At 41.0% G+C, this 12,854-nt stretch overlaps 1 protein-coding gene across 1 annotated transcript in view; it reads right to left on the reverse strand.

Annotated features, from left to right (window-relative positions):
- Positions 1-4,037: 4,037 nt before the first annotated feature.
- Positions 4,038-12,854, reverse strand: part of LOC124017336 — a 110,910-nt gene continuing 102,093 nt past the window's right edge. The window contains exons 15-16 of the mRNA XM_046332589.1: positions 8,822-9,036; positions 4,038-5,716 (exon numbers count right to left, since the gene is read on the reverse strand). Of these exons, the coding sequence (XP_046188545.1) occupies positions 4,876-5,716; positions 8,822-9,036 (1,056 nt within the window). The 3' untranslated portion in view covers positions 4,038-4,875. The remainder of the gene's footprint in view (positions 5,717-8,821; positions 9,037-12,854) is intronic.

Consider the following 12,854-nt stretch of genomic DNA (forward strand, 5'->3'; position numbering starts at 1 on the left):
GTCACACCTGTCAATTGTTGATTTACTGCAAGGTCAGAGTATTTTCTTACACGCTAACCACTAACTGACGTCGGCCATCTTAGCAGCTTAGCCGGTGATATTTGTGCTTTGCTTTGACACTTGAAGGTACTTCAGCCACCGCAAGCTAATGCTAGAGTCACAAAGCGTCTGGTGTTCTGACAGTTGAGATCAGATTGGGAGTAGCAGACGGTAACCAAATCTCACCTCAGGCTGAGATTTTGAGGGGAGTTTTTACTTTGCCCCTGAGCCACCGTGAGTTGTTGGCAGATGTACAGCTCTTAACCCCCCCCCCCCCCCCTGATACATTGAAGGGTTAACAAACGACAGTTTTCTGTACTCACTAAGTACTGAATTAATATTGAAAGTGTTGTGAGTTGTCCGGTCTGTTTTGTGAGTACCCCAACTACTCCTTTAATTTGGGGATCTGTCTTCATTTAGCAGTTTCCTGGAAACAAGGTGAGTTGTATTGATTTGGTCAGAAGCTGGAGCTGGAAGTCCCTGCGGCTGTGGCTCCAGACTGCAGTACTTAACGTTTCACTACATCACCCACTGTTTCACCTCGCCATGCAGGCATTAAGCAGCAAAATAAATGTTTTAGGATCTGTAGTGGACCTTGACTGTGATTCCCCCATCCTCTTTCCCTTCCTCTCCCTCACCCCAACTGTAATAATAGTGGATTAAGGGACCATTACAGAAATCTAGCCGTAGCAACAGAAAAGAATAACAGAGTACATTCGTCGTTTGAATCCTCACTCAACCTGAAGGCAGCATCCATCATTCCCATTGGATTGTTATTAACCCTCCCTCACCGCCTGACCTAAAACATCAATCTTAATTGGACTTTAGCGTGACCACTTGAAACGCTCGCCCCCAGAAAACATAGATCATTGCCACACACAAAAGCAACAAACAGACGATGAGAGAAAATATATGGCTGGTGTTATCCCCTCTAAGCGTTTGTGACACGATGGATCGCTTGCTCTGCGTTGAGAGAGGAAAGGTAGGCCAGTGAGATTTGGCCTAACAATGATTCTCTAATGGCACACATTCAATCAAATGCTTTTCGAGCAAGTGTTTGGTTCAATGTGATTGCGCTGGTATACTGCAAGCTATATTAGAGCTGGTATGGAATGATGATTTATCTTTGTGCTCAGTGGGATCTAGCTCCATGTCAAAACAAGCGTATCTGTGATGCAAGTTGCTATCCTGGAGCTTTAGAAACCAACTTGCAATCATCCTCCCTATTCAACTCAACTGTGCCCCCCAGTGGTATGGTGTCAATCAAACAGCTGATGCCTTAAGTCAGAAAAACAGAAATACCCACAACAACTGTACAAACATATCTTTGTCCGTTTGTGTGAATACAAGAAGCCATATTATTATCCCAGGAAACATCAGATAGTCTTTATCTCTTCCTCTCCTGTAGCACTTACACGAACAATCATGACTTAGAGCCGTGTACACGAGTACACATAAAACAATCCCGCACACCCAGCAGGCGGGCCGGCTGGATAATACACGAGGACCGCCTCAGGAAAGGATCACCCAGAGTTACCTCTACTGCAGAGGAAAAGTTCATTAGAGTTAACTGCACCTCAGATTGCAGCCCAATAAATGCTTTGCAGAGTTTAAGTAACAGACACATCTCAACATCAACTGTTCAGAGGAGACTGTGAATCAGGCTTTCATGATCGAATTGCTGCAAAGAAACCACTACTAAAGGACACCAATAAGAAGAAGAGACTTGTGTGGACCAAGAAACACAAGCAATGGACATTAGACCAGTGGAAATCTGTCCTTTGGTCTGATGAGTCCAAATTTGAAATTTTTGGTTCCAACTGCAGTGTCTTTCTGAGACGCAGAGTATTTGAACGTATGATCTCCACATGTGTTGTTCCCATGTGAAGCATGGAGGAGGAGGTGTGATGGTGTGGGGGTACTTTGCTAGTGACACTGTCTTAATGGGGCTATCATTTGTTTTTCAACAGGACAATGACCCAAAACACACCTCCAGTTTTTAGAATAAATCATTATGGACACTACCACGCTGCGTTTTGGTCCGATCCTTACTCCTCCTCAGATGAAGAGGAGGAAATCCGTTACAAGCAGCGTATGTGATGAGTAAAAAAAGTTTGCGCAAAAAGGGTCAATGCAGATAAGTCTGGTAGCTATTTGATTAATAATTTTTAACAATTTAACAAACTATTTAGCAGTTTTATGGCTTGGGGGTAGAAGCTGTTCAGGGTCCTGTTGGTTCCAGACCATGCCTATTCGTACAGATTTCATAGCGTAATCCATTAAAGGTCAGATATGTCTTGTACTGACAGTTCATGAACTTGGGCATCAAACCCAGTGTAACCCTGAGTGGTGATGGATAGTACTGTACAGGTCTCTAACTGGCTGTGAGTGATTATTCTCAATATTTCAGCTTTCTGAAATGGACAAACTGATTTTATAAGCTACAGTGACACATATGCCTTAAGTTGAGAAGTAAACAAGTTTCCATTATGGAAAACTTTTGATGAATCCAATGCAGGTCGGTTGTTATATTGATTTATTGGCTGATTGATTGATTTGTTTTAATTTATTCATTTGTTTGTGCATATGTAAATATGTAATCATGACATTCCAAAGATCATGTCTCTTGTTTAATTCTGTTTATCATTCCAAAATGTATTTAGGGATTCATGGACATTATGGAGAGTTTGTGAGGATTTTCAACAAGATGTGTGATATGAAACAATACAAGTCTATACCAGCCCGAGTTGAAATAGACTAAAGTGAGCAACTCTATTTACAGTGTCAATTCATGAATAATAATGAAGGTCTCTGACTCATTTATGGTGTCTGATGTCTTTGTCATGGCAAATATGAGGAATTGTATTCAAACACAAAAAACAAAGCGAGGTGCTTGAGGGAGAGGATTCCGAAATTGTATCACTACACAGTAGACACACTAGGTAACTATTTTGAAACACACTACGTATGGGCAGTTTATTTTCATTACCTACATATTTCAATAATCATTACCTACAGTTGCCATGTACAGCTGAGGAATTATGGTTACGAAAGTAATGTAGAGTCTCGCTCACCAGCATGTGTCTATAGCCTATACGCCTGGAATACAAGGCTATATTATCTGAATCAGGGCAACATATTGTAGTTTCCACACTTTGAACTTAGTGGTGGTTTTATGTGTGAGTAGGTCAGCAAGGATCTTTAGGTATGTGTCTATGGCTGCACAACTAACATGATGTCCCAACACCCTATTCCCTACATAGTTTACTATTTTGACAAGAGCACTATGGGCCCCGGTCAAAAGTAGTCTGCTATGCTTTTCTTTTCTAAGAGTGTAGACCTAAAGCAGAGTCTTTGCAGGACATCTGACATTGCAGCTCAAAATGTTATCTCAGCACTCCAAACCACATTGGGCAGCAAATATGGGAAACTTTCTTCAACCCCTACATTATCAACCCTGTTTTCCCAACCCTGGTTTTTCCAAACCCAACGCTGGGTAATTTCTTAACCCTGTTTTCCCAACCCAACCCTGGGTCATTTCTTAACCCAGTAACTATAAATGAGTGAATGTTGAAGGTGCAATTTTGGTGGCCCTTTCAGTCAGGACTTGGTGTAGGATAAGAATTTGAATTTAATATAATTTTATTACAATTTAGTAAAGAGGAGAATAAGAGTCTGTGTTTATCTTTCTAGTAAATAGCAGATGTGGGGTGCGTAAGAGAAGAAGAATCCAGTTTAGAGTTTAAAAGTGTAAGCGCTCAAAACATCAGTGAAGACAAGATACATAAATGTTTCTTATTTTAATTACAAAAGGTACTCAAAGTGCAGCAAATGTTTCAGCTGAGAATGTTTACATAAAATAAGCATTTTTTGGAGAGTGAGCACTTTTAAAATGTATTTTATTCAATTAAATAATCTCACATATCACAAGGCAATTCATTTACAATGTGACTCACAAGTGGTGAGGGAAATGTTGCACTTGAGCCATTCAACACAACAGTCATAAAAATAACTTTATTCATTACATTGGTATCTGTTGACATAGAACAAACAAAATGTTACTGGTTGACATTTAACACATACAACTTTCCTTGCTGATAAATCACAAAATCAAGTACAGTAAAACGCATAACCATAAAGAAAAGTAGGAAATCTGAAGTTGAAATTAAGATGAGTCACAACGACCCAGAAGCTCAGTCATACATAAAGAAACTACATTGCTCAAGTTAACCACCAAGCTTTTAATTCTAATGGAGGCTTTTTGGAACAACTTCTCTGGATACAGAACCCCTTCCCTCGCTTCTCTCCCAGGTTATCTTTTTGATCTCCCCCTCCCCCTCAATTGGTGTCACATTGATGGTTCAGTCAATTGATGGTTTAGTAACGATTACATGATGCAGTCTCCTTCAACTCATGGTACCCCTGGTGGTTTGGCTCTGTAAGGAGACAGAGAGGGGAGTTAGGAGTGGGAACTAATTGTATCTGCTCTCTTGCTGTAGTTCCTTAAAAAAAGCCGCTTTTAGAATTATAGGCTTTCCAGTCCCGAGGAAAAACTCTCTAACATGTAATACTTATTTATATTAGGCCTACTGGCATAGTAGTACATGTATAAGAAAACCATTTGTGGACAGTTAATGTTTGTGGAACGCATTTTTGTATCACAGTGTAGATGGAAAAGTTTGAATCAAAACTGCCATCTCAAGTGAAGTCCATTACTACTATTGCCTCCTCATCCAACATTCAGTAAGAGTAGAGTGGCTATTCAAAGAAAACTGCTTTCACCACCGTCCATTATTTAATTTGAACATGATCTGCAGTCTCGCAGAGAGAGCTCCCTCACTTTATAATTTTCTGAACATCCCAAACAATATAGGCGAACAAACCCACAAGCAGAATACGTTTGAGAGTGTAGATAAGAGTTACAGTACCCAGACTCATATTCTCCTCCACCAGAGGCCTGGAATCGGTGCAGTTGACCGCGTTTCCCCGGGCCGCTCCTAAAATGGTCATGATATCCACCAGGTTGAGCTTCCCTTCCTCCTGCAGCTCCTCCACTTCCTCCTCTAGCTCCTGTGCTGCCTCGGCCCTCTCCTCGATTTCCTCTGCCGTCAGCATCCCTGCGCCCTTCACGCCATTCCCCTTCCCGATCTGCGGGGATGCCAGCGAGCATACGGCCCTCAGCCTGCCATAAGACTGCAGATGCGCCACGTTAGCTCGCAAAAACAGCAGAAGAACGTTGAGGTCGTTGAGCGGGCAGCCCAGCTTGCGACCGCTGTTAAGTCCCAATGCGGGTAGAACCTCGTAGACCGACAATAGAGTCGTATCCCAACAGAAGAGGCGGACCAAGCTGAACAGCACGATAGGTACCAGAAGGACGTAGATAGCGCCGTTAGCCACGCTAATAACTTGGAACACCAGTTGGCCGGTCATTTTGCACTGGACCAATTCTGGGACCCAGTTTTGGTCGCGCAGCAAGCCGGTGCGGACAAAGCAGCTAAACTCATCCTGGAGAAAGGCGGATAGGTGGAAGTAGACGAGGTAGAGGCAGGCGGCAGACATGAAGGTGAGCAAGAGGAAGCCGCGCAGAAAGAGCATGCTGACCAGGAAGTAGGAGCCGTGTTTGCTCTGCATGTACCTCTCCAACAGGGGATACTCGAAGTAACGCTTCCGCTTGGCCCTGAAAAGAGACCATGGAAGAGATGGGGTTAGAGGACAGTTGGCTCAAACACACTCATGTTATTGGCTCTGATGTTTGGTAATGGAGGTTGTGTGAGGATCTAAAGCATTTATCATAGTATTCAAGATTTAAATAGTCAGTCACATAACTGTAGTTGAAGCCTAAATAGGGTCTTGTTTTCAGTTTCCATTTCAGATACTTTTAGCTGTAATTAGCTTACTGGACCTTTTCCCTAGCACCACACAGCGGATTCAAATAGGTGGAGATTCACACAAAGAAAAAAAACATGATGGATCAGAGGGGGAAAAAATGAAGAAAATTAGTAATTGAATGAAATGTCCAGTAGATATATTTTCATTTTGCATTTGAAGGAGTTGAAGCTGTTGCAGTGCTTGAAGTAGTCCAGGAGACAGTACAAAACAGACCTACAGTATGTAAATAGTGCCTTCGGAAAGTATTCAGACACCTTTACATTTTCCACATTTTATTACGTTATAGCCTTATTCTAAAATGTAGTAAACGTTTTTTCCCTCAATCTACACACATTACCCATTCTTTTTAAATAAAAGAACTGTAATATCACATTTACATAAGTATTCAGACCCTTATTCAGTACTTTGTTGAAGCGCCTTTGACAGAGATTACAGCCTTGAGTCTTCTTGGGTATGATGCTACAAGCTGGACACACCTGTATTTGGTGAGTTTCTCACATTCTTCTCTGTAGATCCTCTCAAGCTCTGTCAGGTTGGATGGGGAGCGTTGCTGCACAGCTATTTTCACGTCGTTCCAGAGATGTTTGATCGGGTTCAAGTCCGGGCTCTGGCTGGGCCACCCAAGAACATTCACAGACTTGTCCAAAAGCCACTCCTGGGTTGTCTTGGCTGTGTGCTTAGGGTCGTTGTCCTGTTGGAAGGTGAACCTTCACCCCAGTTTAAGGTCCTGAGCACTCTGAAGCATGTTTTCATTTCGGATCTCTCTGTACTTTGTTCCGTTCATCTTTTCCTCGATCCTGACAAGTCTCCCAGTCCCTGCTGCTGAAAAATATCCCCACAGCATGATGTTGCCACCACCATGCTTCACTGTAGAGATGGTGCCAGGCATGGTGCCAGTTTTCCTCCAGATGTGACACTTCCTCCACATTTCTACCAGATGTGACACACAAAAAGTTCAATCTTGGTTTCATCAGACCAGAGAATCTTGTTTCTCATGGTCTGAGAGTCTTCAGATGCCTTTTGGCAAACTCCAAGCAGGCTGTCATGTGCCTTTTACTGAGGAGTGGCATCCGTCTGGTCACTTTACCATAAAGGCCTGATTGGTGGAGTGCTGCAGAGATGGTTGTCCTTCTGGAAGGTTCTCTCATCTCCACAGAGGAACTCTAGAGCTCTGTCAGAGTGACCATCCGGTTCTTGGTCCCCTCCTTGACCGAGACCCTTCTCCCCCGATTGCTCAGTTTGGCCGGGCGGCCAGTTATAGGAAGAGTCTTGGTGGTTCCAAATTTCTTCCAATTGAGAATGATGGAGGCCACTGTGTTCTTGGTTACCTTCAATGTTGCAGAAATGTTTTGGTACCCTTCTACAGATCTGTGACTCGACACAATCCTGTCTCGGAACTCTACGGACAATTCCTTAGAACTCATGGCTTGGTTTTTGCTCTGACATGCACTGTCAACTGTGGGACCTTACATAGACAGGTGTGTACCTTTCCAAATCATGTCCAATCAATAGAATTTACCACATGTGGACTCCAATCAAGTTGCAGAAACATCTCAAGGATGATCAATGGAAACAGGATGCACCGGAGCTCAATTTCGAGTCTCATAGCAAAGTCTGAATACTTATGTAAATACATTATTTGTTTTTAATTGTTAATAGATTTGCAAAAATGTCTAAAAACCTGTTTTTGTTTGTCATTGTGGGGTATTGTTTGTAGGTTGATGAGAGAAAAAATAAATGTAATCCATTTTAGAATAAGGCTGTAATGTAACAAAATGTAGAAAAAGTCAAGGGGTCTGAATACTTTCCGAAGGGCCTGTAAGTAATGCAAAATGTACCAAATCTTGTACGGAAAAAGGGGTGAGGAGATCTTGTAGAATGATGATGAAACGTATTGAGTTTGAAATTAGTTTGAAAAGGAACAGGGATTAGATTTATTTTAAATTGGAATACAAATAAACAGACTTGAAGTTGATCGATATCATAAATATTGAGGATTTGAAAGAGTGGAGAGGAACTGGCACGACTGTCGGAGTGTGTTGCCATTCTCACAAAACACTTGAAGAATTCAAATGTTATTAAGGTTGCTTATTTAAGTACTATATTGCAATATGACATGACTGGATAGATTAAGTTGTAGTATACATTCAAAATGATGTTATGATCATTGTAATTGGATATATGGAACATTGTTTCTTTTAAAGAAGAATGTACGTTTACGTAGGACAATGTATTTGCTTGAAGCAATTGTCTCGGGTATTGTTTTTTACCTCTCCTCAACATGGTCTGCCTCAACCAATCTGTCTGGATCTATCTCTGCCACAATCTGTCTGGATCTATCTCTGCCACAATCTGTCTGGATCTATCTCTGCCACAATCTGTCTAGATCTATCTCTGCCACAATCTGTCTGGATCTATCTCTGCCACAATCTGTCTGGATCTATCGCTGCCACAATCTGTCTGGATCTATCTCTGCCACAATCTGTCTGGATCTATCTCTGCCTCAATCTGTCTGCATCTATCTCTGCCACAATCTGTCTGGATCTATCTCTGCCACAATCTGTCTGGATCTATCTCTGCCACAATCTGTCTGGATCTATCTCTGCCACAATCTGTCTAGATCTATCTCTGCCACAATCTGTCTGGATCTATCTCTGCCACAATCTGTCTGGATCTATCTCTGCCAAAATCTGTCTGGATCTATCTCTGCCACAATCTGTCTGGATCTATCTCTGCCACAATCTGTCTGGATCTATCTCTGCCACAATCTGTCTGCATCTATCTCTGCCACAATCTGTCTGGATCTATCTCTGCCACAATCTGTCTGGATCTATCTCTGCCACAATCTGTCTGGATCTATCTCTGCCACAATCTTTGCCACACCCACTCTCACCTCTCAAGCTCGGCCTGGAAGGTGAAGGGGTTCTGGGTGTTCTGGCGCATCTCCAGGATGCTCTGAGCCAATCGCACGGAGCGGTTGTAGGATTTGTCCAGCTCGTCAATGATGAAGAGCAGGTCGGAGCCCAACGACGGCATGACCAGGAAACGCCAGATGAGGGCAGGCAGGTACATCATCATGGCCATAGCCAACAGAGAGTACGGGAACATCTGAGAGGGAGGGAGGGAGAGAGGAAAGAAAGAAGGAAGGTGATGAAGAATGAAGAGGAAGGGAGGGGACGGAGCGGTAGGGAGAAAGAGAAGAGAACAGAAACAAATTGTGAGAGAGTGAAAGTATAAGAGAAAAGAAGAGAACGAGAGAGTGATTTTACAGTCTACATTTTACATTTTTAATCAGAAAGATTAATGACTTTTAATGGATGCTCCTCATTGTAATGACGATTACTGTACAAACAAATGATACAAATACAGCGCTCATATCTCTCTCCATATCTACGCACAATCTTGCCTAAATGTTGAACACCTAAAACTCCATAAATGTGTACTGTACAACTGAGAAACACACACACACAGGCACTCGCACAAGCTTGTGACACAGCTCCTTACCCTCATCTGAACACTTTCCACCAAATACATCAAAATACACAAATGGACACAGCACACGGTTAACTCCATCATTATACCCATGAGCTTGAGATTCATGTCTTACTTAGACAGCCCAGTATTTATATAACTACTTATTACATATTTATAGAACCCATCTAAAATGACACGTCTGAGCTTTGAAATGAATTGCTACTGCCCTCAGTAACAGAAACCTCAGGTCTTGTCACAGTGTTTTTATTGTGTTACTTTTTATTATTTTAAACTTTAGTTTATTTGGTAAATATTTTTGAACTGCATTGTTGGTTAAGGGCCTGTAAGTAAGCATTTCACAGTAAGGTCTACACTTGTTGTATTCGGTGCATGTGACAAATAAAGTTTGATTTGATTTTAATAATGTTATGTCTGGAGAAATCTTTAACCGTCCCTTTTAATAAGATATATATATTATTTTCTTTCTTTTCTATTTCACCTTTATTTTATTTAACCAGGTAGGCCAGTTGAGAACTGGCTCCAGGTCATCTACAAGTCTTTGCTAGGTAAAGCTCCGCCTTATCTCAGCTCACTGGTCACCATAGCACCACTCACCCATAGCACGCGCTCCAGCAGGTATATTTCACTAGTCATCCCCAAAGCCAACACCTACTTTCGCCGCATTTCCTTCCAGTTCTCTGCTGCCAATGACTGGAACGAATTGCAAAAATCAAGACATATCTCCCTCACTAACTTTAAGCGTCAGCTGTCAGAGCAGCTTGCCGATCGCTGCAGCTGCACACAGCCCATCTGTAAATAGCCCATCCAACCAACTACCTACCTCATCCCCATATTTGTTTTAGTTTTTCTGCTCTTTAGCACAACTGTATTTCCTGCACATCTGCACAAGTGTCACTCCAGTGTAAATTGCTAAATTGTAATTACTTTGCCACTATTGGCCTATTTATTGCCTTACCTTCTTACTTCATTTGCTCACACTGTATATATATTTTTCTATTGTGTACGTTTGTTTATCCCATGTGACAGATTTACTGTGTTGTTGTTTTTGCTTTATCTTGGCCAGGTCGCAGTTTTAAATGAGAACTTGTTCTCAACTGGCCTACCTGGTTAAATAAAGGTTAAATAAATTTAATTTAAAAATCAAGCTGTCCACTCAGGAAAAAACTTCAAACTGTAACCAGTGCCTGCAACCTGGATGAGGTTGTCAGTCAACCTACCAGGGTAGTTAAAAACAGCACAGGAATTAAATCATCAACATGTATTGATCACATCTTTACTAATGCTGCAAATGTTTGCTTTAAAGCAGTATCCAATTACATAGGATGTAGTGATCACAATATAATAGCCATATCTAGGAAAACCAAAGTATATGTATAAGAGGTCATAGAATACGTTTTGTAGTGATTCATATGTTGATGATGTAAATAATATTTGCTGATCTGTGGTGTGTAATGAGGAGCAAACAGACGCTGCACTTGACACATTTATGAAACTACTTATACCAGTTACTAAGAAGCACGCACCCATTAAGAAAATTATTGTAAAAACTGTTAAATCCCCTTGGATTGATGATGAATTGAAAAATTGTGTGGTTGAGAGAGATAAGGCAAAAGGTATTGCAATTAAGAAATCATGTGAATCAGCTAAATAAAATAAAAAAATAAACTACACTATGAAGCAAAGAAAAATTATATAAAGAATGATAGTAAAAAGCTTTGGGGCAACTTAAATGACATTTTGGGAAAAATAGCCAACTCGGCTCCTTCATTCATTAAATCAGATAGCTCATTCATCACAAAGCCCACTGATATTACAAACTACTTTAATACTTTAATGACTTTCTCATTGGCAAGATAAGCGAACTTAGGGATGACATGCCAGCAATAAACGCTGACACTACACATCCAAGTATATCGGACCAAATTATGAAAGACCAGAATTATACTTTAGAATTTCGTGAAGTCAGTGTGGAAGAGGTAAAAAGATTATTGTTGTCTATCAGCAATGACAAGCCACTGGGGTCTGACAATCTGGAAGGAAAATTACTGAGGATAATAGCAGAATATATTTCCACTCCTATTTGCCACATCTTCAATTTAAGCCTACTAGCATGTGACCTCAGGCCTGGAGGGAAGCTAAAGTCATTCTGCTACCCAAGAATAGTAAAGCCCCCTTTACTGGCTCAATTAGCCGACCAATAAGCCTGTTACCAACCCTTAGTAAACTTCTGAAAAAAATGGTGTTTGACCAGATACAATGCTATTTCACAGTAAACAAATTGACAACAGACTTTCAGCATGCTTACAGGTAAGGACACTCAACAAGCACAGCACTTACACAAATGACTGATGATTGGCTGATAAAATGATTGTGGGGGCTGTCTTGTTAGACTTCAGTGCAGCTATTGACATTATCAATCATAGTCTGCTGCTGGAAAAACATATGTGTTATGGCTTTACACCCCATGTGGGGTGTGGATGTGGATAAAGAGTTACTTGTCTAACGGAACACATAGGGTGATCATTAATGGAAGCCTCAAATATAGTCCAGTTAGAATCAGGAATTCACTAGGGAAGCTGTTTAGGCCCCTTGCTTTTTTCAATTTGAGTGTCTATGTCTGTGGATGACTCAACACTATACACATCAGCTACTACAGTGACTGAAACACTCAACAGAGAGCTGCAGTTAGTTTCAGAGTGGGTGGCAAGGAATAAGTTATCCCTAAATATTTCTAAAACTAAAAGCATTGTATTTGGAACAAAACACTCACTAAACCCTAAACCTCAACTAAATCTTGTAATAAATATTGTGGAAATTGAGCGAGTTGAGATGACTACTTATAATACTTATTTTCCACCATAATTTGCAAATAAATTCATAAAAAATCCTACAATGTGATTTTCTGGATTTTTTTCTAATTTTGTCTGTCATAGTTGAAGTGTACTTATGATGAAAATTACAGGCATCTCTCATCTTTTTAAGAGGGAGAACTTGCACAATTGGTGGCTGACTAAATACTTTTTTTGCCCCATTGTATGTGGTAGTGGTGGAGTAGGGGCCTGAGGGCACACAGTGTGTTGTGAAATTTGTGAATGTATTGTAATGTTTTTAAAATTGTATAAACAGCCTAAATTTGCTGGACCCCAGGAAGAGTATCTGCTGCTTTGGCTACAATCATACAGTAAGGTTACAGTGTACAGTCAGTAAGCAGTTTAGCACTTACACAGGTGGGCCCCAGTAGCAATAAATTAGTTAAACCAAAAGCTTACCTTGACTTGGAAGAGTTCCAGTGTCGTGTTGGATACTCATAGCCAGCTAGCTATATCCCTCTGTTTGAGCCGGGTGTTTGAGTAAGCTAAAATAGGTAGCTGCATTTGCTAGCTAAGTAAGTGAGAGAAAAAAATGGCAATCTCTTTGTCTATATATAGTGC

This window comes from Oncorhynchus gorbuscha, unplaced genomic scaffold, assembly GCF_021184085.1.
Source record: "Oncorhynchus gorbuscha isolate QuinsamMale2020 ecotype Even-year unplaced genomic scaffold, OgorEven_v1.0 Un_scaffold_19:::fragment_2:::debris, whole genome shotgun sequence".
Taxonomy (NCBI): domain Eukaryota; kingdom Metazoa; phylum Chordata; class Actinopteri; order Salmoniformes; family Salmonidae; genus Oncorhynchus; species Oncorhynchus gorbuscha.